Here is a 26,876-nt window from a genome sequence, read left to right as displayed (position 1 = left end):
CGAACCCCCTCCGTACCATGTGATAGTCCAAAGCGGGTCCAACAAGTGAATCACACATGCTGACACTGATCGATTTTAGGTTTAGGGTTGTTACCTCTTGCTGATTTTTTGAGGGGAGTTCTATCCATACCAGAGGAGCACTCGACCTTAATATCAGCCACATCTACTAAGATTTTTTGCAAAATTCAGGTCTTCTCTTTCTAGGATCGATTTTTCCAAATATCGATATATTTTTTTTTTGGTTCCTCTTTGGCTGGCTGCATCAATCCCTTGCTGATTCTGTTGAGTTATTTCTCCATCCCTTGCTGGTTCTGTTGATTGGTTTATGCAAGTATGTCGGGTTCAGATCTTATTACGACTACTTCTAGGATTGACGGACTGAATATCTACCTTTCGCTGCTCCTATTAAACTCGATGGAACAAATTACTTAATATGGTCCAGATCTACTTATTTGACCATTGTTGGTCGAGGTCTTACTGGACATATTATTGGCAGTGATGTAATGTCAGTCGACACTGGTCCTCTTCAAGATTGATGGGTTTCCAATGATGCTATGGTGATGTCCTATTTGCTGCACTCTATGCAACCTGATCTCTTTAGCAATTATTTATAATTGGATACAGCCCATCAAATATGGAGTGTTGCCAAAGAGACTTATGGGCAGTTAGGGAATGATGCTCAAGTGTATGAGATTCGAAAGAAGGTTCATGATACCACACAGAAGGAATTGTCAATCTCTAAATACGATGCTGCCCTAAAGAGTTTATGGCAGCAATTGGATCACTACTCAGATTTTCAGCCTTCCACTGCAGCTGATATTGCTGCCTATCGCAAACACGTGGACAAAATTTGTCCATGACTTCTTGGCAGGTCTGAATGTTGAATATGATCCTATCCGTCTGCAAGTGCTTAGCCGATCTCCTTTCCCTACATCAGAGCAGTCCTTTGCTTTGGTCCATACTGAGGAGACTCGCCGGGCTGCTATATTGCACACCTCCACTGTTGATAGATTTGCTTTACAAGCTGGTTCCAGCCCTACTCCCATTCCCATACCCGATGGCAGTGCTGCCTCCAAAGAGCCTGTTACGTGTGAACACTGCAACCAACCCTATCACACTAAGGCTACTTGCTGGAAATTACATGGGAAAACTGCTGACTTTGAGGCTAAACGTGGTCGTGGGAAGTCTAAGTCCAAGGCTAATAACACTGAAACTATTGTTGCTGCCCCTTCTACAGACATTGGTCCCACTCCAGATGAACTTCTAGCTTTCTGTAGCATGTTAAAGGCCTCTCCAACTTCACCCGCTCCGGCATCTGCATCTGCTGCCCCTTCTGGTTCTCACTTTGCTTCAGGTATTCCAGTCGGTAATCATTGTGCATCGGCTGTCTCCAATCCCTGGATCATAGACTTTGGTGCTACTAACCACATGACCGTTTCCTCCCATATTTTTCACTAGTATTCTCCCTCTTCCGAGAAAGACACTGTTCGTGTGGCTAATGGTTCTCTTTCTCCTATATCTAGAAAGGGTTACATTCACTACTCTCCTACCCTTACTTTATCTTCTGTTTTGCATGTTCCCTCTTTCTCTACTAATCTTCTTTCAATTAGTAGTCTTACCAAAGATTCAAATTGCAAAATACCTTTTTTCATTCTCCCTGTGTCATACAGGATCTGGTAAAAGGGACAACGATTGGGGGTGGTAAGGTACGTGGTGGTCTCAACTTACTTGACATGGGTCAGACTTCTCTTCCGCCAGCTTCATCTCCAGCTCATCAGTTACACTCAGTCTCGTCTCCTGATCTCCACCTATGGCATTGTCGGCTCGGCCACCCTCCACTTCGAACTGTAGCTTTTTTATTTCCTCAAGTAGTCAAAGATTGTAACACAGATGAGTTTTTATGTGAGGCTTATGTTTAGCCAAACAGACTCGTTCCAATTACTTCCCTTTGAATAAAAGAAGTGTTTCTCTTTTTGCTTTAGTTCATACTGATGTGTAGTGTCTTGCCCGTCGTACATATATTTCTGGTCATCGATAGTTTGTTACTTTTATTGACTATTATACTCGTACCACCTGGGTATACATAATGTAGTACAAAAGTAAAAAATTTTTTATGTTTTCAGCTCTTTCACCATATGGTTCAGACCCAATTCAATGCAACTGCAAAAATTCTGCGTAGTAACAATGGCAGAAAATACATGGAGGGTCAGTTCCAAACATATTTGCCTGATAATGGGATACTTCATCAGACCAGCTATATTGACACTCATGCCCAAAATGGAGTGGTTGAAAGAAAAAATCGTCAGCTCTTAGAAGTTGCTAGGGCCATAATGTTTGCACGGCAGGTACCTTCTCAATACTAGAGTGATGATGTCCTTACCACTGCCTACTTGATAAACTACATGCCTACTCGTGTTCTTGATGGTCGTGCACCTACAGACATTCTCCAGGGTTCCTCTTTTATTTTGTTCCATCGAAGATATTTGGTTGTATTTGCTATGCTCGTAACCATCATCCTCATGGCAAGCTTGATCCTTGTGGCATTTGGTGTATCTTTTTGGGTTATTTAACTACCTAAAAAGGATACAAGTGTTATAATCCTCCTACCCAACGTACTTTGGTCACTATGGACATTGTCTTCCATGAATCCTTAGCGGATTATTCATAGCCACCTCTTCAAGAACAGCATGATTCTTTGGGTATTGAAGATGTGCCTGCTATACAACCGGTTCCCGTTCAGGGGGAGCCATTTGTTCCAGCTTCTACTTCGGTTCCTGTTCAATGGGAGCAATTGGTTCGTAGGCCTGTAAGTCAGATTCCTATTGACAAAGTCTATACCCGGATCCCTAAGCACAAGGAGCAAGTCGAGACTACCATCACTACTGTACCCTTTCTCCAATCTCCAGACCTTGATCCAGAGCTTACTACTCCATCTGGTAAGGATCCTTCTCTTGAATTACCCATTTGTGTTCATAAACGCATTAAGTCCTATACCCAACATCCCATCTCCAATGTTGTTTCCTATGATTCCTTGTCTTCTTCCTATCGTGCTTTTGTGTCTTCTCTTTTCTATGTTTCTATTCCACAGAAGTGGCAGGAGGCTATTGCAAATCCAAAGTGGAAATCAGCCATGATGGAAGAGATGAAAGCCTTATACAAAAAATGAGACGTGGTAGTTAGTGGTTCTTCCTCCGGCCAAGAGACCAATCAGCTATAAATGGGTATTTGTAGTCAAGCAGAAGATGGATGGGTCAGTAGATAGACACAAGGCAAGACTTGTGGCTAAAGGGTTTACTCAAATTTATGGAATCGACTACCAGAAGACTTTTGCCCAATTACAAGTTGAAAATTGCTTGGGTTTTATTGTCATATGCTGTCAATCTGGGCTGGGAATTGCAACAATTGGACGTAAAAATGCCTTTCTTCACAGAGAGCTTGAAGGGGAAGTTTATATGGAGATTCCTCCAGTTTTTTCATGTGACAAAACTCGTGGGAAAGTCTGCAGATTGAAGCAGGCATTATATAGGCTTAAGCAGTCCCCTCGGGCTTAGTTTGGCACGTTCCATAAAGCCATGATTTCTATAGGGTACAAACAGAGTAATGTTGATCACACCTTGTTCATCAAGCGTTGTGGAGATAAAATTACTCTTCTTATAGTCTATGTCGATGACATAGTTGTGACCGGCAATGATGCGGATGAGATTTCTCACCTGAAGATTTTCTTAGGACGAGAATTTGAAATAAAAGATCTAGGACAGCTAAGATACTTCCTTGGTATTGAAGTTGTCCGTTCTTCCAAAGGTATTTCGGTAGGGTACAAACAGAGTGATGCTGATCACACCTTGTTCATCAAGCATTGTAGAGATAAAATTACTCTTCTTATACTCTATGTCAATGACATAGTTGTGACCGGCAATGATGCGGATGAGATTTCTCACCTGAAGATTTTCTTAGGACGAGAATTTGAAATAATAGATCTAGGACAGCTAAGATACTTCCTTGGGATTGAAGTTGTCCGTTCTTCCAAAGGTATTTTTCTCTCCCAAAGGAAGTATGTTCTAGACCTTCTCTCAGAGACTGGTTTGTTAGAATGTCATCCTTGTGATACGCCTTTGGAAGCTACTACTCGCCTGAAAGAGAAAGATGGTGATCCTGTTGATAAGGGACATTATCAACGATTGGTGGGAATATTGATCTACCTCTCCCATACTAGACCAGACATTGCATTTGAAGTGAGTTTGGTCAGTCAGTTCATGCATGACCCCTACTCCACTAATATGGTTGTTGTTCTTCTCCATTACTTGAAGCCAGCTCCAGGAAAAGGGATTCTTTTGTCTCCGCATGATCATCTTCGTATTGAGGCCTGAACCGATGCTGTTGGGGTGGTAATCCTGATCGGAAATCTACTTTAAGTTATTGAGCGTTTGTAGGAGGTAACCTTGTCACATGGTGTAGCAAGAAGTAGAATGTTATGGCAAGGTCTAGTGTTGAAGCAGAGTTCCATGCTATGGCCCAAGGAATCTGTGACCGCAAATCTCATTCTCCGGCCGCCCTCATGAAGATTGACCTCCATAAAGCTTTTGACTCCCTTCGTTGGGACTTCATCTGTGGAGTGCTCTCTCAAATGGGTTTCCCCCTGCCTTTGTCCGCTGGATTCATGCTTGCATCTCTTCCCCCTCCTCCGTTCTGGTCAATGATTCTCCAGCTGGTTTTTTCCACTCCAAAGTGGGTATCTGCCAAGGCTGTCCCCTTTCTCCCTTCCTTTTCTCCATCGCCTTGGAAGTCCTCTCCCGTAGCCTCCAATCCAAAACAGACCTCCACCTCATCTCTCCCATCCCTAAATGCAAGCATATCAATCTCACCCATCTTGCTTTTGCTGATGATCTGATGATCTTCTCCAAGGCTTCTCACTCTTCCATATCTGCAATTATGGATTCCCTTCACCTCTTTGAGTCCCTCTCCGGCCTCCGCATCAATCTCCTCAAATCCAAAATCTTCCTTTCTGGTATTCCCGATCCGGAAAGAGACTCCCTTCTGCACCTGACTGGCTTCTCCTTGGGCTCCCTCCCAGTCAAATACCTTGGTCTTCCCCTCATTCCAGCCCGGCTTTCCAAGCACCACTGCATTCCTATGCTGGACAACATCTGCAAGCGCCTCTAGCTCTGGAAAAGCAAACTCCTTTCCTATGCCGGCCACCTTGTTTGTATTCACTCTGTCCTCCAAGCTACTTACATCTACTGGTGTGGGATCTTTGGCTTACCAAAAGCTATTTCCCAGGAGATGGAGCGCCTCTTCTGCGCTTTCCTCTGGAAAGGGGCTGATGCCTCCAGGTTCCTCCACCCTGTCTCTTGGAAGTCCATCTGCCTTCCTAAATTCGAGGGAGGTCTTGGGATACGTCGCATCAAAGATTCCAATACTGCTGGCATTCTCAAGTTGATATGGAAAATCTTCACCCGTCATAATTCCATCTAGGTTAACTGGGTTTACTCTCACCTTTTCAAGTCCGACTCCTAATGGACTGTCTCCACCCCCTCTGATGCCTCCTGGATTTGGAGAAAGATCCTTGCCCTCTGCCCACTAGCCCTCCGTGGGATCTCTTCCTCCATTGCTCGTGGCCCCTCCACCTCCCTCTGGCTTGATCCTTGGCACCCCCTTGGTATCCTTTTCTGTGTCCTCGGTCCCAGGTCCATATACTCCTCAGGTCTTCCAAAAAATGCCCCCCTTTCCAGTCTCATTTCCTCTGGTTCCTGGTTCCCCCCCCCCTTTCCTCAATCCCTCCATAGTCGCTCTGATTTGGCCTGCTCTCCCCCCTCCCCCCCTCCCCTCCCCCCATGATGACAGACTCTTGTGGTTGCCCTCCCCCAATGGCCTCTTCAGCACTTCCTCAGCCTAGAACTTTGTCCGCCCCCTCTGTCCCCTGGCACAACCTTGTCTGGTTCAAAGGCCACATTCCCCGTCATAGCCTTACCACCTGGAGAGCCTTCTGCCTTTGCCTCCCAACCCAAGCCTTCCTTATTCACCGTCACCTCCATGTTTTCCCTGCCTGCTCCCTTTGCTGGAACAGTCTTGAGGACATTCCCCACCTCTTCTTTGACTACCCTTTCACCTCTGCCATCTGGAAAAAAGCCCTTTCCTCCATCTGGCACCGAAACAGGAGACCCCTTCCCTTTGACAGAGAATGGCTTTGGGTGGCTAAGTCCTTCTCTGGGACCTCGATCTGTGACACCATCGGAAAGCTGGTCTTTGGAGCTACAATTCACCACATTTGGATGGAGCATAACCTTAGGAGATGGACTTCCAACTCTCGATCTCTCGATCTGATTTGGAAAGCCATCTCCTTTGAAGTCTCTTCCAAGCTCAGCCGTGCCCACCTTTGCACTGTCAGAGACACCACTAGGAACAGGCACGTTGCAGTCTACTGGGGCCTTGATCTGGCCTCTCTTTTTCTTACCACCTCTGCGTAGGTTGGCTGTTGTTTCTCCCCCTCCCCCCTTCTCCCTTGTATATTCCTTTTCTCCCTGCCCCCCCTGGGGTAAGGTATTTCATATTTATTCACCTAAAAAAAAAATCTGAGTTATTATGGTTTCAAAGTTTACTTCAAGATCTTAGTGATTTTGTTCATCGTCCAATGATGTTGTATTGTGATAACAAGTCAGCAATTAGCATTGCCCACAATCCAGTGCAACATGACCGTAACAAACACGTGGAGATTGACGAACACTTCATCAAGGAGAAGTTAGAATGTGGACAGATTTGTATACCTTTTGTGAAGTCAGGTGATCAGCTTGCTGATGTCTTCACTAAAGGATTGAGTGGAAAAATGTTTCATCCTAATTTGGTGAAGTTAGGCATGTGTTATATCTATGCACCAACTTGAGGGGGAGTGTTGAGTGGTGTAACCCAAAAGGGTATTTTGGGGTTTTTCCCACCATAGCTAGTAGAATGAGGGTACTTATTTGTAATTCTGTCCATTCTTTCAATATTATAAATAAGAGGGCTCAATGATCACGTGATCATTCAAGCATTACATTCTAAACTGTTCTGCTAACACTATTAGTAGGCATCACATCTTAATGAAGGAACAGAATTTTTGAGAAAAGAATCTTCTGGCCAAATTAGTCATCGAGTATGGGAGTTTCCCCTTGTTTCAACAGCTGAGATGGCTGTGGGTGAGAGACCCAGGCCGAGAGAGCCATTCTCCCTACCCCCCTTCTTCTATCTTCTCTTCTCGTCTCTTCATTACCCTGCTTGAGCTCCTTTAGTGCTGCTACCACTGATCTGTGGCTGCAACAGCTGCTGCTGCTTCCCCTTAGATCAACACAGGTGCTAAGAAGCTCCATCGAACCAAGGCTGCTGTGAACATACCTCTGCCCAGAAAGCCACTCAAGTGTGTTTCTGCTGTTGCCGGTGAATAATATTCAAGGCTGAAGACTTCCCTCACTCACTGTGATTGCTGCTGCTAGGAGATCCACCAATTGGAGTTGTGCTGCACCTCTGCAACTCTTTTGGCTGCAACCTTCTAATTCCAAAACAACACCTTCAAATCAACACCAACCCTGCTGGGTTTTGAAACTCAAATTTCCCCTTCAATTACCTCCACTCGATTGACACTTCCACCCCATCCCACTTCCCGAGACTTCCATAATTCCCTCACTTTCTATTTTCAGTCTCATCCTCCCATCTCCAATTCTAACCATCAGAATTGATCCAAAGTTGCAGACCAGGTTTCATTCACCAAGCCTGACACTCAGCTATTGCTGGAAGCCCAGAACAGCTTTGTTTTGGAAGGTTTCTTCAAACCTTCTATTTTGGTGACTCTTTAATATCTCTACATCAGACCATCAGAATTGAATCAATTTTGGAGGCAAGCTACCCCCTACTATTCTCTACACTCGATCCAAGTGGGGTGACCATCACTTGGCTGGTTTGATCAAAAACCCTAAGTCTCTAATTCTGATTATGTTCCTATTTGAATTTCTGTGGGTTTTTGGGACTAGTATTCTAGTCTTACATTAGTCTGTCTCTGGCTCCTACTTGAAAATCCAGCTAATACAGGATATATTCAATGTAAGTTTTCTTTTTATTTTTATTTTTGGAAGAAATTCTCTGTGGGAGAATGTACCACCCACGCCCAGACACAGAGGGGGGATGAAATGACCGCTCCTCCCCCGCCCCCATGATGCCGATGCGTTCTCTCATTAGCCCCCACGCGCACAGGGACCACGTTCTCCTCACAGAGAACACCAACCTTTTTTTTTAAAGGAAAAGAGAGAGGCAATGCCACATAGTAGGAAAGTCCTTTATTTCGAAATGCAAAAAAAGAGAAGAATGTTTTCAAGGACATTGGATTCCTGCAATTGGTATAAAAGAACCAGAGGAACAAATATTTCAGATACGGTCAAAATAGTCAAGTGCATTGGCCTTTTGAGGCTTGCTTCATACTTTCAATCTCAAGAATAAATAAATAAATAATTCATATCTACTGGATCAATAGATAAATTTTATGTTATCTACCGCAAATTGAAGATTGCATTTGAAAATTTTATTCTCAATTCAGAAACACAACTTATCAAATGTAATTTCCAATTGCAGAAGAGAGCATAAAGCATAAAAATTTAATGCGTTATCTATAACCTTTGAATAAGAATATTAATTTAATAAAGAGGGTGGCATAGCAGTCAAGACATGATATGTTATTGCAACACAAAGTAAACACCAAAATCGGGAGCGGATAGAAAAGCAGAAGAACGCAGTAAAACATGATCAAAAGATCAGATGAGAAATTAAAGATATATTTACACTTTCCACCACCGAGAATGTCATGAACAGGTTTCTGCCTGCCGAATAATCGATTTTTTCTCGATGGCAAGTATTTTTCACTTTCTGAATCCGATGAAGAAGAGTCATTGCGATTGTGAATCTTATCGTTGATCTTCTCCATTAGAGATTCAGAACCAACGTCTTCGACAGGATCCGACATCCTATGCTCTGAAAAAAGAGGGTAGGGGAGGGACAAAGAATATTAATGATCACCCATAATACAGAAGGCGAAAGATCATCTGCAAACATCAAAATACAAGAAGAAAAAAAAATCCGAGAAACACAAACTGCAGACATCGACAGACCATACTCCTAACAACGTGTGACCGAGGAAAAAATATTTGACCAAGTCATCGTTAAAGAGTGAGAAGCGGGGGAAAAAATAAGAGACAGCACACCAGAATGTTTAAGCTTTGGCTCCCATAGGCATGATGGATTCAAATTTCAAGAGAAAAAATGGAATATATCTTGCATTATATCATGTGATCTTTCCAGGATTGTGATCAAACTACAAAATATTTTTGAAGGTTCCATAACTCATATAGATTGATTAAGAACAAAATGAACGGTAAAGAATGAAATTTATATAAAAATAAAAAAAATAATAAAAAAACAGAAAAGAATGGTTATAGAAGGTTCCTTTTGTTTAAAAAAACGACGAACATCAATGAAACAGAATTCATATAAGTGATTTCAAGGAATAACCATTCGGAGAAAGGATCTATAGGGAATAAACGAAGAACAGTCGCTGAGGAGGATGATCAAGAATTTCTTACCCCGGAAATGTAGAGACAACGATGAAAATTTTGGTGATCTTCTCTCTTCCTCCCTGCAATTCTCTGTTCCCCTTCCAACGGAGAAATAAAAGTTTCAGCATGGGGAACGGAAGGAGCACAAAATATAGAGTTTTAATTTCCGTCAAAGTCGCAGGAGAGTTAATATACCTGAGACTGATGCTTGGATGAATCCAACTCCGACTGTGTATTGACTATTTGCGTCGTGGCCTCAACGTTCAGAGAGAGAGAGAGAAAACAGCGAATCGATAGGAAGTATGAGAGGACGAGCGAAATTCTGATCATTTTTAAAAGGAGTACTCTACTATCGGGGCCATGGAATGGTGGAGGGAGGGCGGGAACCCTTTTGTCCTATTTACCCTTCCGTCAAATTCTCCCGTCTTGTAAAACTGTTTATTCTTCCCCCAAGACCCTGGGCCCCACTTGGGATTTGGAGGAACCGTTTCTTTGTTGCATCTGCTGACACATGGGTTGGGCAAAATGACAGCCCCACCCTCTTGAATGGCCGAAATTCCCATCCTATCCCACCCCTTGTGTCTGGGCGTAGCCTACACTTAGTATGCTGTGGTGCAGAGAACATTCACCCAACAAAAAATCTCACGAGTCTTTCAATGATCGTGACTTGGAAATATCATTATAGGGCAAGAGAACGCTCTGGCTGTGTAGTGCCTGCACAAAGGTAGGGGTCAATGAGAAAGTATGCAGAGGGATTTGTTTAAATGACATTTTCTATTTCACTGGAGTTGAACGGTAATTTCATGCAATATTATACTCCTATGTCTGAGTGTAGGAACCACACGACTAGGTAGCATTCTTTTTTCATCATCAAATTCTCATGCCAAATCAATGGGAGCAGAGGAGAGAAGAGATATTATTGGGACCCATGAGTCTATCTCTTTCCTCCCCATATGAAAAGACACCTCTGCCCCCTTGTGTTGAGGAGGAGAGGCATAGACACATGGGAGTGTTGGCTTAGGCCACACTCCCGACTGAAAACTACTTCCCAAAAGTATATAAAGTACATTAGTAAAATGGGGAAAAGAATGATGCTTGGTTGCATGGCCGTTGCGCCAATAGCTGGGCCAATGACAGCACACACATGGGCATCGACCAGCAGGGGTGAGATGGTCTTTCTGCACGCTCATTTGAGAAGGCATAGGGGGGTGCGACCAAGCAACATTCTCCCTACTAAAATTTACTAAAATTTTGCACTACTCACCATGAAATCTATGGAGTATATATATATTGTTGAATATCTAAGAAATATTTTAGACTGGTCACATATCAATTTATACAAATTCAATCATATAAACTCTCATGCTAAAACTGGACATATGAGCAACAGACCATGGCTAGGTCCATAAAATTTCATCGCATCCAACTTGCCATATGACATAATTAGATGTGTTATACTGTTATCCATAGGTTCTGTGATAGATGCATGTGCTTAGGAAAACTATTCTTTCAATAATAATAATAATAATAATAATGAAAACGCTCTCTGTGAGGGACTGTATATCCCCTACACCCAAACATATGGGGGGCAAAATGACCACCATGAATGGCGGTAATGATAATTAGGGCACGTAAAAGGGCCACGAAGAACACCACCTGGGCGTATGCGGTGCGCTGCCCTTGTGCCCAGACATAGGTGCACAAAATTACCGTCGTGCCCCAATAGAAAGGCACACCGCACACGTCCTGGTAGCATTATGTTTTCCTAATATTACTGTTACTATTATTTGGTAATGTGGGGAGAAATCTACATGCCACATCAATAGGTGTCTTAAAAAAGATATCACCCATATGGAGCTATGTTTCGAGAAAAGATGAGAGAAAATTAAGAAAAAAAAATTGTACACTAGCGATGTGGCAATCTTTTTCCCTTTAGTTTCTTCAATGCTTTTTTCCATCAAGAAACAAACATTGAAAAACTTTTCAACATGTCAAATTTTTTGAAGTGAAAATTTTCAAGTAAAATTTTTCAGGTAAAATTTTATGTCGAAACAAACAGAGCCAATAAAAAAAAAATGTGACAACATGGATATTTACAAGCTTAACTTGTATCAATCGCTTATGTCCACAAGGATAATGATGTGGGAACTTTCGACCCTGTGGATAATGAATAAGTGGCATGTCAAATTTCGTGGTCAAATATGATTTGCCTAACTTGTATTTAATTAGTCTCGTGTGCTTTGGATGGTAGATGATCGTTGACTTTTTAACCATATTTTAAACTATATTTCTCACGTAATTTGAAAATTCCTAAAAGTTTTAAGTAGATTGGGCATGATAAGACGCATTGGTGCATCAAATTTGAGGTTGTGGTCGATTACCACTTGGCAGATATCGATTGGGACGTGTTATTTAGCTTGGTAACATGTCTCTGGTGCTACCACCTATATTGATGATGACGATGATGATATAAAAAATATTTGTGGCAGGATCCCTCGATGTCCCATCATAAGAAGTCCCTCGGGAAAGGGGGCAAAATATGCCACATGGCAATTCTGTTGGTGTGCCAACATAATCAACCATCAACCAAGAAAGTTTCGACCCATAATTTTCCCATGTAGACATATAAAAAGCTCTAAAAGCATGTGTGTTGAAAAAAATTCAAAGTGTACATGATATCACATGTAAATAAAGAGGATAGAGTGCAAACCTAAACCATCGACAGACCAAGGGTGATGACAATAAATTCAAAGACCAAATATAGTGTCACAAACATGAAAATACATGGAGAGATTTGAGGAATCGGTAGAGTTGAGTCATGCCATCACCCTCCTTAAGACTTTAGTTCCACCCCTTATTGGTGCAATTAATTTGGTGTGAAGTAATCTCCCAATATAAGACAACCCCTATTGGCCCTCAAGTCAACCTGCACTCGCAGACTAGGTCATGTTGGGACACTTCAGAATCGTGTTCAATTAAACACAAAACAAAATATACAATTTGGAATTTGTCTAAAACTATTAAAGCAATAGACTTAGCATTCTTTCTATATATAAGAAAGGAAGAAACACCTCTAAGGGGTGTCTCCAAAAGAAATGCTCATACGACACGTCTTTTCCCACAAGTTATGTTTGTTGACCATTCAAACATACCTTTCAATAAAAACAACTATGGTCATTTAGATGACTATTAAGAAAAGACATAACTCTCTAATATTTTGAATCATCTATTTAAATCATTTGAATTCCAACAAATACCATAACTTATTTTCCAACTTTTTGGTTAAAAATGTTTCATAATTTATTTTGGTTAATTGTTGACTTGCAATTTCTCCCTTGTTATTTGCTAATGAAATTTTCATCTGCTAAACAACTAAGAGTGATGTATTAGATTTAAAAGCTATTCTTGATTTATTTTAAAATCTCTTTGATCAATAGATCAATTTTGAGAAGAACAGTGTGATTTCTGGTCGATCTTTTGATTAAGCTACTAAATCCTGTGTAAAGACTATTGGGAGTTAAGGATATTGATCCAAATACCATCTATCTTGGAACTCCTGTATCTATTCTTAGATCAAGCACTCCATTTCTCTCCTTCAATTGCTGGAGGAACCTCTCTCTCCCCTACCCTCTCTCTCAACAGTTGGAGTTCCTTAAAAGCAGAGCATGTGGATGTTGGTGCCGGCACCTTTCTCCAGTTATGGAGCTTTTCATCATAAATGCCGGCCTAGTCGTCATCTTAACCAACTCCATTGCCTGCCTCTACACTCTCCTCCCTTGCTTTGTGTTACACCACCATCGTCATGCCTGTTGCTGGTGGAGTTTTTGGTGACCTGAAAGTCGGAAAAATTTTTGTTAGCTACCCAGGTTGCAGGAATGTTCTTGTTACCTGGGCTTGCAGCCAAAGAAATGAAATAATTCATTCCTCTTAGGGTTTACAAATAACCACCTAGGTTATAATATTTTCCAAGATACCCTTTTTTATTCTATTTCTTTGGCTGTGAATCGGATAGCAGGATCATTTCTGCAACCCGGGTGGTGGCAGCAAAATTTCGTCCCTGAAAATCACCTTTGGTGTGCCTGCAGTGTACAGTTCAGCAAACCCACAATTACTTTCTTTCACTCCAGAAAGAATAATGATTTATGATTATCATTATGATGGGCTGGGTCCACGCTGTAATAACAATGGTGGGAATGTTGCTTCAAGGGAATTTCTGCGGACAACCTCAAGGTCGTGATGGCACCTGGAGGAGTTTCACGCCTTCACCCCTTACGAATGGAGGATACCTTGTCCGTAAAGTTATGATTAGCAGAAATGGTGTTAGTGCAAAACGCTTTAGGCTTAATCGTGACATGAATAGAGATAATAAACACAATCAATCACCGTTTGGATACAATTATCATGATTCTAGCAATGGAATGGAATCATGGGAACTCAAGATCCAAGGTTTACGAGGGATTTGGATAAAGAGCATCATATGGCAAAATCATTTTCTAGAAGAGCAGTTGGACAGAATATGCGAGACCACCACAGAAGTAAAATCTCCAATCGACATATCATCTCTGTGCACAATGAGAAAGAGGTATGATAAACATTTTCACAACCCCGAGAGCAAAGAAATATTGAGAAAACTCTTCCGATGCACTTTTCAAGAGTCCCCTTGACCTCACAGCTCTAATACCATGTTAGTTACCATTTCACTTAAAAGCTCGAACTATTAAGAAAAGATATCATCAATATATACATTAACACCATGGTTGGAATAGAGAGGTGACATGTGAAGCTTGGTGTGTTGCAGGAGGGTGGTGAGAGATACAGAGAGGATGAAGTGATGATTGAGGGATAGATACAGTGCCATCCTAATTGAATGGCTGGGATCTTTTTCCCTTCCATCAAGGGTTAATAAAGCGTTGGTGTGGGCAAAAAGCGTACGAGATTCTATATACCTGTCACTCAGAGAACTTTTCCCCCCATTTTTTCACTTAAGAAAAACTTATGCCGTCCTTATCTTGATTCCCAAAGTGATACAACTAAAAAGAGGGTTTTCAAAATAGATTTAAATAGTCTTACTAATATATTATTTATTAAATTAAAAAAAAATAAAACTTACTATTATATCATTCTCAAGAGTAATCATTATCTTACACAGTTTCTGAGTACATTGTGCACAACAAGATTTTAACAACAATCAAGGAAAATGTGTAATATTGAGAGAGTCTTCATAGCAGCTCTATAAGTGTATTTAGAACTTGGCACCTTCTTTATCAGTCCCTTATCTTATTCTCGAAAGTTCTTTAAGATAGACATATAAAAGTATCAGAGGTGTCATTCAGACACTCCCTTTAGATAAATATATCCATGCTTATGCTTATGTATCTTAAGGGTAGATTCAAATAAAGAAGCAAAGCATGAGAATCCAACAGTTCCTACCCCAAAGTTTTGTGGTTTACGATTCTGAAGATTCCCATTAACAATCATAAATAAAGAGCTCCCTGCACCCTAAGAAACACAGAACTCGAATTTAATCAGTCCACACATTTGCCTTGCTGTTAAATTCAGAGAAGTGCAAACTGATGCCCAAGTGAAAGCCATTCCCCATTCAGGCTTGGACTCAGTACTGCATTCAGAAGAACATAGTTACATGGGCATCCATTAGTTGACACCATTCACCTTTCAATTGAGGTTCATCAAATCAACCTGACTCATCCAAAAATTGTTGGTAATATACCACAATACCAGTATGGAAATGGACATGAGAATGCAACAAATGGAACTTCCCAAGAACTTTGCTTTACTTAACCCTTAATTACACAGTAATCAGCATATGGCAACAGGAATCCATTCTTAGACAAACTGTGGTGTTTATGAAGTGTGGGGGAGGGGAAAGAACAGTTGGATTGGTTCTAAACAAGGAGATTTAGTGCCAACCATGCTAAAAGAAGAAACGAAGAGTGACAAAAATAGTTACATGAATTGATATGAAAAGTGTATATCCAAATCATATTGTAGAAGATGATTTAGAAAGAAAGGGTAGAAGTGTCTGAATGGAACTACTAAAAAATCATTTTAAAAAAAAAGCACAGAAGCACTGAAATAAGCAATTAAACACAAAGTCAAACCAGGAAAAATAACAAGAGAAAAGAAAAAACAATGGTTAGAAATAAACAATATTAATTGTCTTAAAAAGCTGCACACCCCAAAAGCAGATAATGAACAAAATGTGCTACTTATCCTTACTTGTTTTTCCTCTGACCTCTTCTTCAGCTGAAAGATGGTTTTGGAGAAGACAAAGTTGAGGTCATTTATGTAGGTTGCCTTAAGGGAGATGCGTCTCAGGTCCTGCTTGAGACCTTCAAATATGTCCCAGCTTTCATCCCACCTGACTCCTGGTGGTGGTTGGGGGGGGGGGGTGATGGGAGGACTGTTAGAGGTGGTGGTATGGGTAAAATTGGAAATATGAAAAAAAGGTATTTCAAATATAATATATCAAACATGAGGAGGAAGAAAGATATGAGCAGATACTATCAGATGGGTCATCATCATGGCTTCCGATTATTCCTGCAACCGTAATTATAAGGGGGAAGTCAACGTCTCATACATCCAGACAGCGGAATATGATCGTGAGACCATTGTTTACTTTCCTTTCATACACACCTAAAAAAAAAAATCTCTAACCCAAAGAGAAGCTTGTTTCAGTACATAAGGAAGAAAGAATCACATTAAATTGGCATCATGGATGGAATTCCTCTAACGTTGAAAGCAATTTAGCTTCAACACAGCACTCAATTGACCTAAAGATGAGAATTCAGTGAACCCAAAAACTTCACAGAAGCTGAAAACTGAAACAGCAAAAGTATTTAAAACGAAAAAACACGGATTTTGTCCAGGAGAAATAACAGTGTGAAGTGAACAACCAAAAAGCACCGAAATTTCTTGATAAAGGAAGTTCAAAACAAATCTCAAAACACTGAATCAAGCCATATTACAACTCATCTAAAACTTCAAAGATGGAAAGAGAAAAGAGAATCGATTCGATTCTGTCCATTACAGCCAAGAAATCCACTAAGACAGACTCAATCAGCAATAAATGGATTCACTCAAAGTCAGAAGTGATAAAAATCCAAAAACAAATAGAAAAACAAAATTAATATATGGATTATAAAGCTTCAGAAGTTTACCGTCACCTAAATCCCATTTCCATTTTCGAGACACCGAATCCTAACCAAATCTCAAATTCCAAGACCCTAATTTTCAAGAACCATTGGTGACCTTCATGCAGGGGGTGTCGGAGGGAATTTTGGGGAACATACTAAAACCTAGGAGGGGTTTGTGAAGGTGGGAATCCATTCATCGGGTGGTGGAGGGAAACTTAGTCCTTAATGAAATATGAGATACGGGCCCCAAACATAATATTTATGAACAGTGAGGTAACCCAAACATAATAAATCAAACATGAGGTATCCCAAGCGTAGTTTCTCTAAAAATTAGATATCAATGCAACAAGATTTTACTAATGATTAGAAAGGGTCCTTATAATTATATATCTATGGCATTAAGACCAACAAAATCATGATTAACCAGTAACCAAGACTTCAGTTTGGTTTGCAGAGAGTGACATAATCCTTATATGACATGATAAATTTCTGTCATATGTCAAAGCATCTTATGTGATCTTCAATAAATCAGTAACCAAGTCACGAAACTATTAGAATCTGGAGATAATTTAACTAAGATACAAGAGCCTTATAGGAAGTAAACAAGTTTTATTCAAGGTATGAAATTTTGCCAGGGGCTGATTTCAACCCTTAAGGAAAAAAAGTATTTAACCAATTTCAGTAACAATTTAGAACCCAGGTATTCCAACCTAACGTGAATTTTTCATTATGGTGTGTCCATTTCAGTCTGATGACCAAAAACAATTTTTTTCTCATTTATTTTGTTTGGATATTTCAATCTAATGTCAGTGGATATCTAATATGTCAGATGTACAAAGGAGTAAGGTACATAGGTTCCCTCCTCGTATGCTTCTCTGCACGGAGGTACATATCAACGAATTCCCAATTACGATTGGGTTACACCATGGATCAGCCTTAAGCCCTTATTTATCTACACTTATCATGGACGATCTAACCAAGAACATTCAAGACAAGGTCCCATGGTGTATGCTCTTCAATGATGAAATTGTTTTGGTGGATGAAACAAAAGAAGGGATCAACTCTAAGTTAGAGCTTTGGAGGTCAACCTTGGAAACAAGAGGATTAAGATTAGTTGAACGAAGACGGAATATATCATGTGTAATTTTAGTTACACTATGATGGATATTAATATGGTGCGAATTGAGGAAAGAGAGATACCGCAAAATGACTATTTTAGATATCTGGGGTCAATCATAAGTAAAGAAGGTGAAATAGAGGATGATGTTTCACAAAGAATTAAAGTGGGATGGCTGAAGTGGAGAGGTGCAAGCAAAGTGTTGTGTGACCGACATATTCCTCTAAAGCTTAAAGGAAAGTTATATAGAACTATTGTTCGTCCAGCTATGAGGTATGGTGCAGAATGTTGGGCAGTTAAGAAGTGTCCTACCGATAAGCTATGCGTAGCAGGGATGAGGATGTTAAGATGGACGTGTGGAAAAACAAGGAAGGATGAAGTAAGAAATGAACGTATTAGAGCGGACTTGGGAGTCACCCTAATCAATGACAAGCTCCGGGAGAGTCGTTTGAGGTGGTATGGTCATATTCAACGGAGGCATAGGGACACCTCAGTAAGGAGGAGTGATATGATTTCGATTGAAGGGGCAAAAAGAGCTAGGGCCAGGCCTCAAATGACCATAGGAGAAGTGGTGAGGAAGGCCATGCATAGTCTAGGTCTTGCACCAAGTATGACATCGGATAGAGCCTATTGGAGGGCAAGGAACTAGTAGCAAACCCCATTTAGCTGAGATTCTCCTGACTTGTTGGGTTGTACCTCTTTGCTCTTACTATCTTTCATCTTTCATTTTTCATTTTCAATTTCGCATTTCTCTTCTCTTTCCCCATCCCTCTTTTCCAATCTTTTATTTCTCTTTTTTGGTTAGAACTCAGTTTTCTTTACCGTGTTTTGTTTGGATCCATGTAGCCGATCCCATTAAGTTGGTATAAGGCTGAGTTTGTTGTTGTTATTGAAGCTGGTTTTCAGACTGGAAAACCAAATCTAGCCTAGTGATTAAGGCTACACCATGTAATATGGAGGGTTTTGTGTTTAAAGTCCCTCTAGCAACATTAAGTTTACTTTTTAACATGGGCGACATGGAAAGTTTCTTGATCACTATTGTTTCAGTTCGGGAACAGAAAATGAAATATCAAAAAAACTAAATCAATAACTAAGATTCCATCCCTCCCCCACCCCCCCCCCCCCCAAAAAAATAATAATAATACTAATACTATACAAGAACATAACCTATGACCAAGAACGATTAATCGATGACAAAATACTCAGCACTGACAGTGACAATTGACTATACAATTCAAAAATGGTGAAATAGTTTAAAGTAGCAGGTACAGACTTACTCATGAAATTCCGCAGTTAAGATTGGTAGAGTGCGGGTGAAGTCAAAGGGCGTACCCAGAGCTGGTGAAGTCAAGTTACTTTAAAATTCAAGCTTCCGACATAAACCCTTATCAATATTCCTTAAATTTCTCATGGGTTTCACAACCACAGGTGCACCAGGGCAGGTCTCAGCAACACCATTCATACGAGGAAACGATTGGGGTGTGCTAAAACCATCACAATCTGTACGCAGAGGCGATGTCTCAGCACGAACCCTCTCAACCTGCTTTGAGATAATAGCTTCCAATATAGATTCATACACAGTCTCCAAGAATATCTGTTCCTGTGAAAGGCATTCCATAGAATCCAATCCTTCGTCTACCTTACCAACTTCCATGGGCTCAACAGAAGAACCAAAATTCAGCCTTACCGACACTCTCTTCCGCGACTCATCCAAGTATTTCTTGCACCGGGGGGCCAACATCAACTCCTCAGGGCCCGGTGCAAATGAGTCAAAAACATCCTCCTCTGGCGTCCTTGGGCTACGGTCGGAACCTTCAGTCTCAACGGTTCTTGGAGGAGACGAGACCCAAGGCAAAGGAGACTTGAAATTAGCGAGAGCTTGTCCATTCTCTCTGTTAATTAGCCCTAAACCAGCTTTGCCATCAGCCATTTTTGGATATGATTGCTCAACATTTTTAGCTTCCATGACGCTAATTGTCCCAAGGGGTACTGTTTCCCGTAAAGAGTCTCCCTCGTTACTTGTTTTCTCTATACAGTCTTCAGATACCAAGTGTCCGATGACAACAAAAACTTGAAAGAAAGGGGGGGAAATTGAAAATCGTATTCCTCAGGCCAGTTTTCCAGTGCTCACAAGTCACAGTGTAAAACTTGAACATATACAGAAACTGAAGCGGCCAGATTTTTGTTACCGAGAAACCCTAACATCAAACGAAAGAGCACATATGAGGAAATAACCGGAAAGTCCTCTAGGCCTGGGAGAAAACCCTAAACCACGAGAAATGCGAATGTTTTTAGATGAAACACTAAAAAATGACAAATCTCATCACAGACAACAACATAATCACGAGAAATAAATTCAGAATGACAGTTAAGATGGAACAGTAATTTAGGAAAGGGAAAGGAGGTCGTATGAAAAAGGAATAGAAAGATTCAATGGGAAGAAGATGAAGAAACTCTGACAAGAACAAAGTATCAAATTCAAATTTTCAATAAGCTTTCAATAAACAATGACCTTGAGGGAACTACCAACGCCTAAGAAAGCCCAAGAGAATGAGAAGCAGAGGGAAGTAGAAGAGACCGTTACGTTTTATGTAATTTATCCTCTTTCTTTGTTCTTTTTTTTTAATGGTAGAGTTTTATACGATGGGTTGGATCTTGGAAGACATGGTGATCGAACTAGATAGAATCCGGTTCGACTTGCGGATCCAGTTCTGCAACGTGTATTGTTGAGTATGTTTGTATTTCAAGGATCCGCGTGCGATGCGAATCTGATCCGGCTCGATATATTTTGCGGCGTGATCTGAAAAGAAAAAATTTTCAGATTTAGTTCGTGACACGAAGGATTGGGTAGCCGTATATATGAGGCACTTCCTCTCATTCTAGGGTTAGACAAAATAACTTTATCTTCATTTTTGCTTAGTGAAAAGTTTGTCGCTATTATTCCCGTGGATGTAGGTTTCTCTCGAAACCGAACCACGTAAATCTGTTTGTGTTTGCGATTGTCTTGTTTGTTGTATTCTTCGATCTCATATTTCACCATCTTGTGCGATTCCATTTTAACATGTACCAACCAAACCTAGGCACATTACAAACTTGGGTTCCGTGTGCCAGAATCGAACAAAGAATTTGTCAAAAATAATGTTTGACCAATCCTTGTGTAGTCTTTGGTCACAAACACTTCCATGCCTGAGCGATGGAAAAAAATTTTGCTTTCTACACTTGTTCCTGCTACAAGGCTAGCAGCCAAGGAAATGGAATAATTCACCTCCCCTTTGGATTCTTAAATACCCTCCTAGGTTTTAGTATTTTTTAAAATACCCTTTAATATCTCATTTCCTTGGCTGCCAGCCTACAAGTGTAGCAACAAAATTTCATCCTCAGCGATGACCCCTCAAGTGCATCTTCTTCTGCCCGAACCAAACCTCTCAAAAGACCTAGTCTTTTAGTTGAGGTTTGGAAGATACATGTAAAGTGTGTCTCAATGACACCTTACTAGGTACTGTATTTAGAATTTTATACTTTTTTTAAGGGCAATTATCAGGGTCATCCCTTGAGGTTTGGTAAAATATCAAGAAACACTTGCAAAGAAACGAAATATCAATTACCTCATTTCTTTAGAAACAAAACACACAACCCCCTATGGCATTACCGTTAGTTATGGGTTGTTAGGTAGTGATATCAATAAGTAATTTATTTTAGGGTTTTTTATAATTGTCACTCCAAAATCTTTCGTATTTACTATTATCCTCTCAAAAACTTTGAAACAATTATTACCCTACCTTGGTGCATACTAATAACCAGCTGACTCCCACCGGAGAAGGGGTTAGTCGTAAGAGTGTGCCGTTGTCACGGATTTTTTAAGACTAAAATACCCTTATGTCAAAACGAAATAAACTTCAAAGGTTTATTTTCTTCACTTCCTCTTCACTTCACCTATTGCAGCAAACCGGAGGAAGAACTTCGTCGACGGCGCTAGAGCACCCGTCCCCAAACTTCGTCGGCAGCGCTACAGCACCCATCCCCTCTTTCTCATTCGACTTTCTATTCGTTGGCGGCGCTAGAGCACCCATCACCAAACCGGAGAGCTTCTATTTGTCTAACTCAAATTCACTGGAGGTGTGTTTCTCCACATTAATACAAGCCTACTTGAAGAAACCTCTTTATCAAAACCCATTCTTAAAATCCGATGGAAGCAGCCTCATAAACCGACTCTGTAGAAACAACAAATTGATTAACCCAAAAAAATAAAACACCAACAAATGGAAAGAAGCCATGCATATATTATGCCAACGGAGACAATTGAAGCAAGCAAGTCAAATGCTAGATATTTTAGATCATTTTTTAATCAGCTTCAATATATTCTTCTCTTCTACAACTATGCCTTCAACAACGAGCACTCTAGGAGGGCAGAAGGGTCCATAACCACATTAAGTGTTCCGTTTTTGAACCTGGTGTTTATCTGTAATCGCCTCCTTGGAAAGTAATAGAAGTGTGACAGTCTGGTCTATGCCCAGAAATTGTTTGATGAAATGGCTGACAGGGATTTGTGTTCTCGGAACATCATGATTGCGGGTTATGCAAAGATAGCTTAATAAAACTCACCAACTGTTCGAAGAAATGCCTGATAGGGATAATTGCTCTTGGAGTTCAATGATTTCTGGGTATTCTCGCAATGACCAACCCAGGGAAGCTTTGGAGTTGTATGGACCGAGACGTAATTGTTTCATGGACTACGATGATAGGAAGATACGTTCAAAGTGGGAGGAACAAAGAGGGGTTTGAGTTATTCGCTGACCTTTTGAGATCAGCGGTCAGACCTAATGAATTTACATTTGCTGGGATTTTGACTGCTTGCTCAACTCATGCTGCAGAGGATGTTGGGAAACAGGTCCATGGGCACATGACTCGGATTGGGTTTGAACCGGTCTGATTTGCTGCTAGTGCTCTTGTCCATCTATATTCGAAGTGTGTAAACATTGAGAGTGCTTGGTCGTTCTGGCCGATTTGAGGAAGCTGAAGAGATTATTGATAATATGCCAATGAAGCCTGATAAGTTCTTATGGGCATCATTACTTGGTGGTTGTAGAATTCATGCAAGCCTTAGACTGGCAAAACGAGCTGCAGAGGGGATGGGTGCTGTAGCGTCGCCGATGAAGTTCGGGGATGGGTGCTCTAGTGCCGCCGACGAAGTTCTTCCTCCGGTTTGCTGCAATAGGTGAAGTGAAGAGGAAGTGAAGACGATGAAGTGCAGGTGAAGTGAAGAGGAAGTGAAGAAAATAAACCTTTGAAGTTTATTTCGTTTTGACATAAAGTATTTTGGTCCTAAAAAATCCCGTGACAACGGCAATTCTCACGACTAACCCCCTTCGTTACGGGTCTGTAACGGTGGGAGCCAATTGATTATTAGTATGCAACAGGGAGGGTAACAGTTGTTTCAAAGTTTTGGGGGTACTAATAAATATAAAAGATTTTGAGGTGGTAATTGTAAAAAACCCTTTTTTTAAGATAATTCTGCCCCTCTCAAATAAAATAATCAAACACATCCCTTCTTCTTCCTCAATCGATACCTCAGAGAGAAAAACCTTTGCTACCATTTGAGCAACTGAAGGCAGACTCTCACTCCGGTGACCAAAGAAGCCCAACGTCAACCAACGAATACCAAGATGACGCCAACGATCATCATCCACACTCCAACGAGTATCGAAGATGCCCCAGTTCCTCTGTATACATGTGAATGTAAGTGAACAAAACCATCTATGCAATAATCTAACTGTTTTCTGTATGTATGCAATTACTTATAAGTCTAAAACAAGGCAGAATCTTATGGTCGGGAATCAAATCCATCAAACTTTTTCTTCTCCGATGGCAGGTTCTCTCCAGGGTTCCTGCTCTCCCAGCATAACTTTCAAACTTGCCCATCTCAGTCCTTCGTCTGACCTTGAACCTTCAAATCGATCTCTTTCTCTTCTCATCTCCACACTTTCTCTTTTAAGAAAGTTCTATTCTTCATTTCTCCTCTTTTACATGTAAAGTTTCCTTTTGGATAGGCCAGCATAGTCACATTTCTTGTCTTTCTAAAACCGGATTGGAAAGTGTTGCTTGTTGCGGAGTTGGCTTGCTTGGTCCAATAGTGAAAAGTGATCACGTATGAATATTGGACTGAGATTTGACATACCTTAATTGGTATGAAAATATTACACAATGTAGACCTAACTAATTTATCTTTTAAAGGAAAATTAAACTTTTAATTCTTTACAGGGTTGGTCGTGGATAGAGTTCGTTTCCTCTAGATACAATGATAAATTCAGTAGACTGGAGCCGTTTTAATTATAAGGTTAACACGAGAAGTCCAGGTTAAAAGACCGGCGGCCAGAGCTTGATGAGCAAATTGTAATTAAATGATCTTCTTCTATAATCTCTTCCGTCTCTATGGCATGGCTTGTGTGTTACAATCCGTTTTCAGACTTTTGTGATTTCTTAGGGCTTACGAACGTACGTACTTTTCATTCCCCAGAACAAAGAACATAAAAGAAGAAGAAGAAAAGGGAAAAGAAAGTCTCACGAACGTTCAAACTTCAAAATTCCAAACCCCACAATCAAAACAGGGAGAAAAAATGGAGAAAAAAAAGAGAAAGAGATTAAAGAAAGGAACAAGAGCTGTGATCCAATAGATTTAAAATCAAAAAGAAAGTAAATTCCGATTGAAGGAAGACAAGGGAATTCATTCCAATTTCAAGAGCTACGAACCATGATGCTGTGCATCATGTCCTTGAATTCATGGAAGTCAACATGGCCATCCTGATTGCGGTCAACCGAGAAGATCATACGCTCAACTCGACCGATGTCTCGGGCCTCGGGCATCCCTAGTTTCCTGAGGACCACCTGCAATTCCTGTGCCGAGATGAAACCATCGCCGTTTTCGTCGAACACCTTGAATGCCTCCGTTAGATCCGCATCCTCCTGGGACGACGATTCTGCTGCTGCTGCTTCCCCATCCTCCTCGCCACCACGTCGACAATCATGGTGATTATCGTGACAATCGTCGTCGTTACTGTTGCTGTTCCCGAAAAAGGTATCGTTGAGAGATTGGTGCAAGGACTCAAAGTCATCGAAAGTTAGGCCGGTGTTGCCAGGCTTTATGTAGGACTGCACCATGGATTCAATCTCCGAGATATCGGCTTCCAAGCCGAGGAGGTCGAGGGCCTGGCTCAGCTCGTCTATGGAGATGATGTCGTCTCCGTTCTGGTCGAACATATCGAAGATGCGACGCAGGCGTAGGCAGTTGAGGCTGGGTGACTTGAGCCGGAATGACGATGACGGCCGGACAAGGCTCTTTGGCTTTGCCACCGCCATCTCCTCCGTTAGATTAATTTTCTGAGGCAGAGCGATTCAATTAAGATGATGGAATTAATACGTGCGGGGCGAGGGGTGCCTCTTATTTCACTTCTTCCGGCTGTCGTCACTCGTAGATGTCTTCTCCTTTTCTTCCTCCCTCCTGCGCGCTGCCTCCCGGATTGTGGATTGTAAAGCTCGTCAATGTCAACCATACCATTGGTTTCGCCAAGTGAATTTTTTACGTATTCAAAGTCAAAAGCTAGTTAATACCTCTACACCCCCCCCCCCCATCCCAAAAGAAAGTCAACAGCTAGCCGAATAATGCATGCGACTCGGATGATTCTTGGCCTCGGAGACCGGGATTTAAATCCTCCCCAATTCCCTAATCCCCGTGCGACTAGGGTGGTTCTTGCCCTCTCATGCTGGGAATAAAAACCCTCCCCAATTCCCTAATCCCCGAGTGCCGTGTAGTTTGGGGCTGAAAGCTCGACATGCTGAGAGGATGCTTCATCCAATAATGGGAGCTTGATTGATCGAGTTTTTTTTTTCTTTTATTTTTCTAGATTTCGGCACCATTCAATGTCGCATCTGATTAGGGAATTTTAGAGGATTTTTTTCCCCCATTGTTGGAATTTTAAACAATTTAAAATTTTAAGATTCAAAATATTATTTTGTTTTATAAAAGACGTGTTAGAAGGTTGAGTCCTTTCGTAATAGAAACCTAAATAGTCACTGGGTATAACTATTGGAAGACTTGTTAGAATGACCTATAAACAAGTCTTATGGAAAAAGGCATGATTTGTGACATATCTTTTGGAGACATCATATAGTGGTGTCTTTTCCTCTCTCATATAAAGAGAGGAGGTCTTGCTCATTTATTCTAACACTGTTTGAAGAAATCTTAAATTTGTTTTCCTCTCCATCGTAGTGTGTTTGTGTTAATGAGTAAGTGAGTATAGCGTTCGGACTCCCCTATGTAATCGCATTTCGGGGTACACCATATATGATTAGAGACTTGTTTTATCTTGAAGGTATAAACACATGGTCAACCCGGATTGCACAAATTGGGGCATTAAAAATACGACTCAACTCTACACTACCTTCTATTTTAGTGTTACAAGAGGATGTATTTTGAAGCAAAACCTACTTCAACCGCTACAAGGATATTTCAGAGATGCACAAATTGTAGGTTAAATTACGGTCCTAGGATCAAGTCATGATTCCCCTGGGAAACCAATCATAAACCAATTAGGGTATTGCACGCCCTGGATTAGCCCATGGTTGCCCAAGGGCGCCCTATTTAAATTTTAGGATTTTTCATGGTCGCCCATGGGAACCCCTAGTGCATCCCAATTAGGGTTTGATCTGATAAACCAATGCCCTGTCCTTCTCTTTTGTGTCCCATGCAATTATGGCACCCAAAAGAGATGGAGAAACTTCATCTCTAATCCATCTAATGGAAAGAGAGATCCATCCCATACCAAAATACGCAGCGAAAACAAATCGATTCGGGTTTCTTTCGCATCCCATGAATAAGCAATAATTAAAAACAAAAGAAATTAATAAAGAATTGCTAACCTGATGAGCTTCAAGTGTTGCTCCTCCAATAGACAATGGTTCTTCCTCCAATGAACACTCCAAGTAAACAGATCTGAACCTTCAATGGTGCAACCAAGATTCTTCAAGCCAATCCCAGATGCT

At 41.0% G+C, this 26,876-nt stretch overlaps 2 protein-coding genes across 2 annotated transcripts in view; both read right to left on the bottom strand.

Moving 5' to 3' along the window:
- The window catches only part of LOC122649726 (reticulon-like protein B5), a 39,706-nt gene extending 30,689 nt beyond the window's left edge, over positions 1-9,017 (bottom strand). The window contains exon 1 of the mRNA XM_043842970.1: positions 8,800-9,017. Within this exon, the coding sequence (XP_043698905.1) occupies positions 8,800-8,980 (181 nt within the window). The 5' untranslated portion in view covers positions 8,981-9,017. The remainder of the gene's footprint in view (positions 1-8,799) is intronic.
- A 15,548-nt stretch (positions 9,018-24,565) lies between these two features.
- LOC122652504 (calcium-binding protein CML42-like) lies at positions 24,566-25,243 on the bottom strand. The gene has a single exon (XM_043846265.1). The coding sequence runs from the start codon at positions 25,191-25,193 to the stop codon at positions 24,573-24,575; it is 621 nt and encodes a 206-aa protein (XP_043702200.1). The 5' UTR covers positions 25,194-25,243; the 3' UTR covers positions 24,566-24,572.
- Positions 25,244-26,876: the final 1,633 nt, after the last annotated feature.

Source organism: Telopea speciosissima, chromosome 2 (genome assembly GCF_018873765.1).
Source record: "Telopea speciosissima isolate NSW1024214 ecotype Mountain lineage chromosome 2, Tspe_v1, whole genome shotgun sequence".
NCBI lineage: Eukaryota > Viridiplantae > Streptophyta > Magnoliopsida > Proteales > Proteaceae > Telopea > Telopea speciosissima.
Note: the sequence above shows the minus strand (reverse complement) of the source record. Positions and strands in the feature narration are given on the sequence as shown.

Excerpts from the sequence above, each read along its gene's own strand:
- LOC122652504 (XM_043846265.1), bottom strand. The coding sequence starts at position 25,193 with ATGGCGGTGGCAAAGCCAAAGAGCCTTGTCCGGCCGTCATCGTCATTC.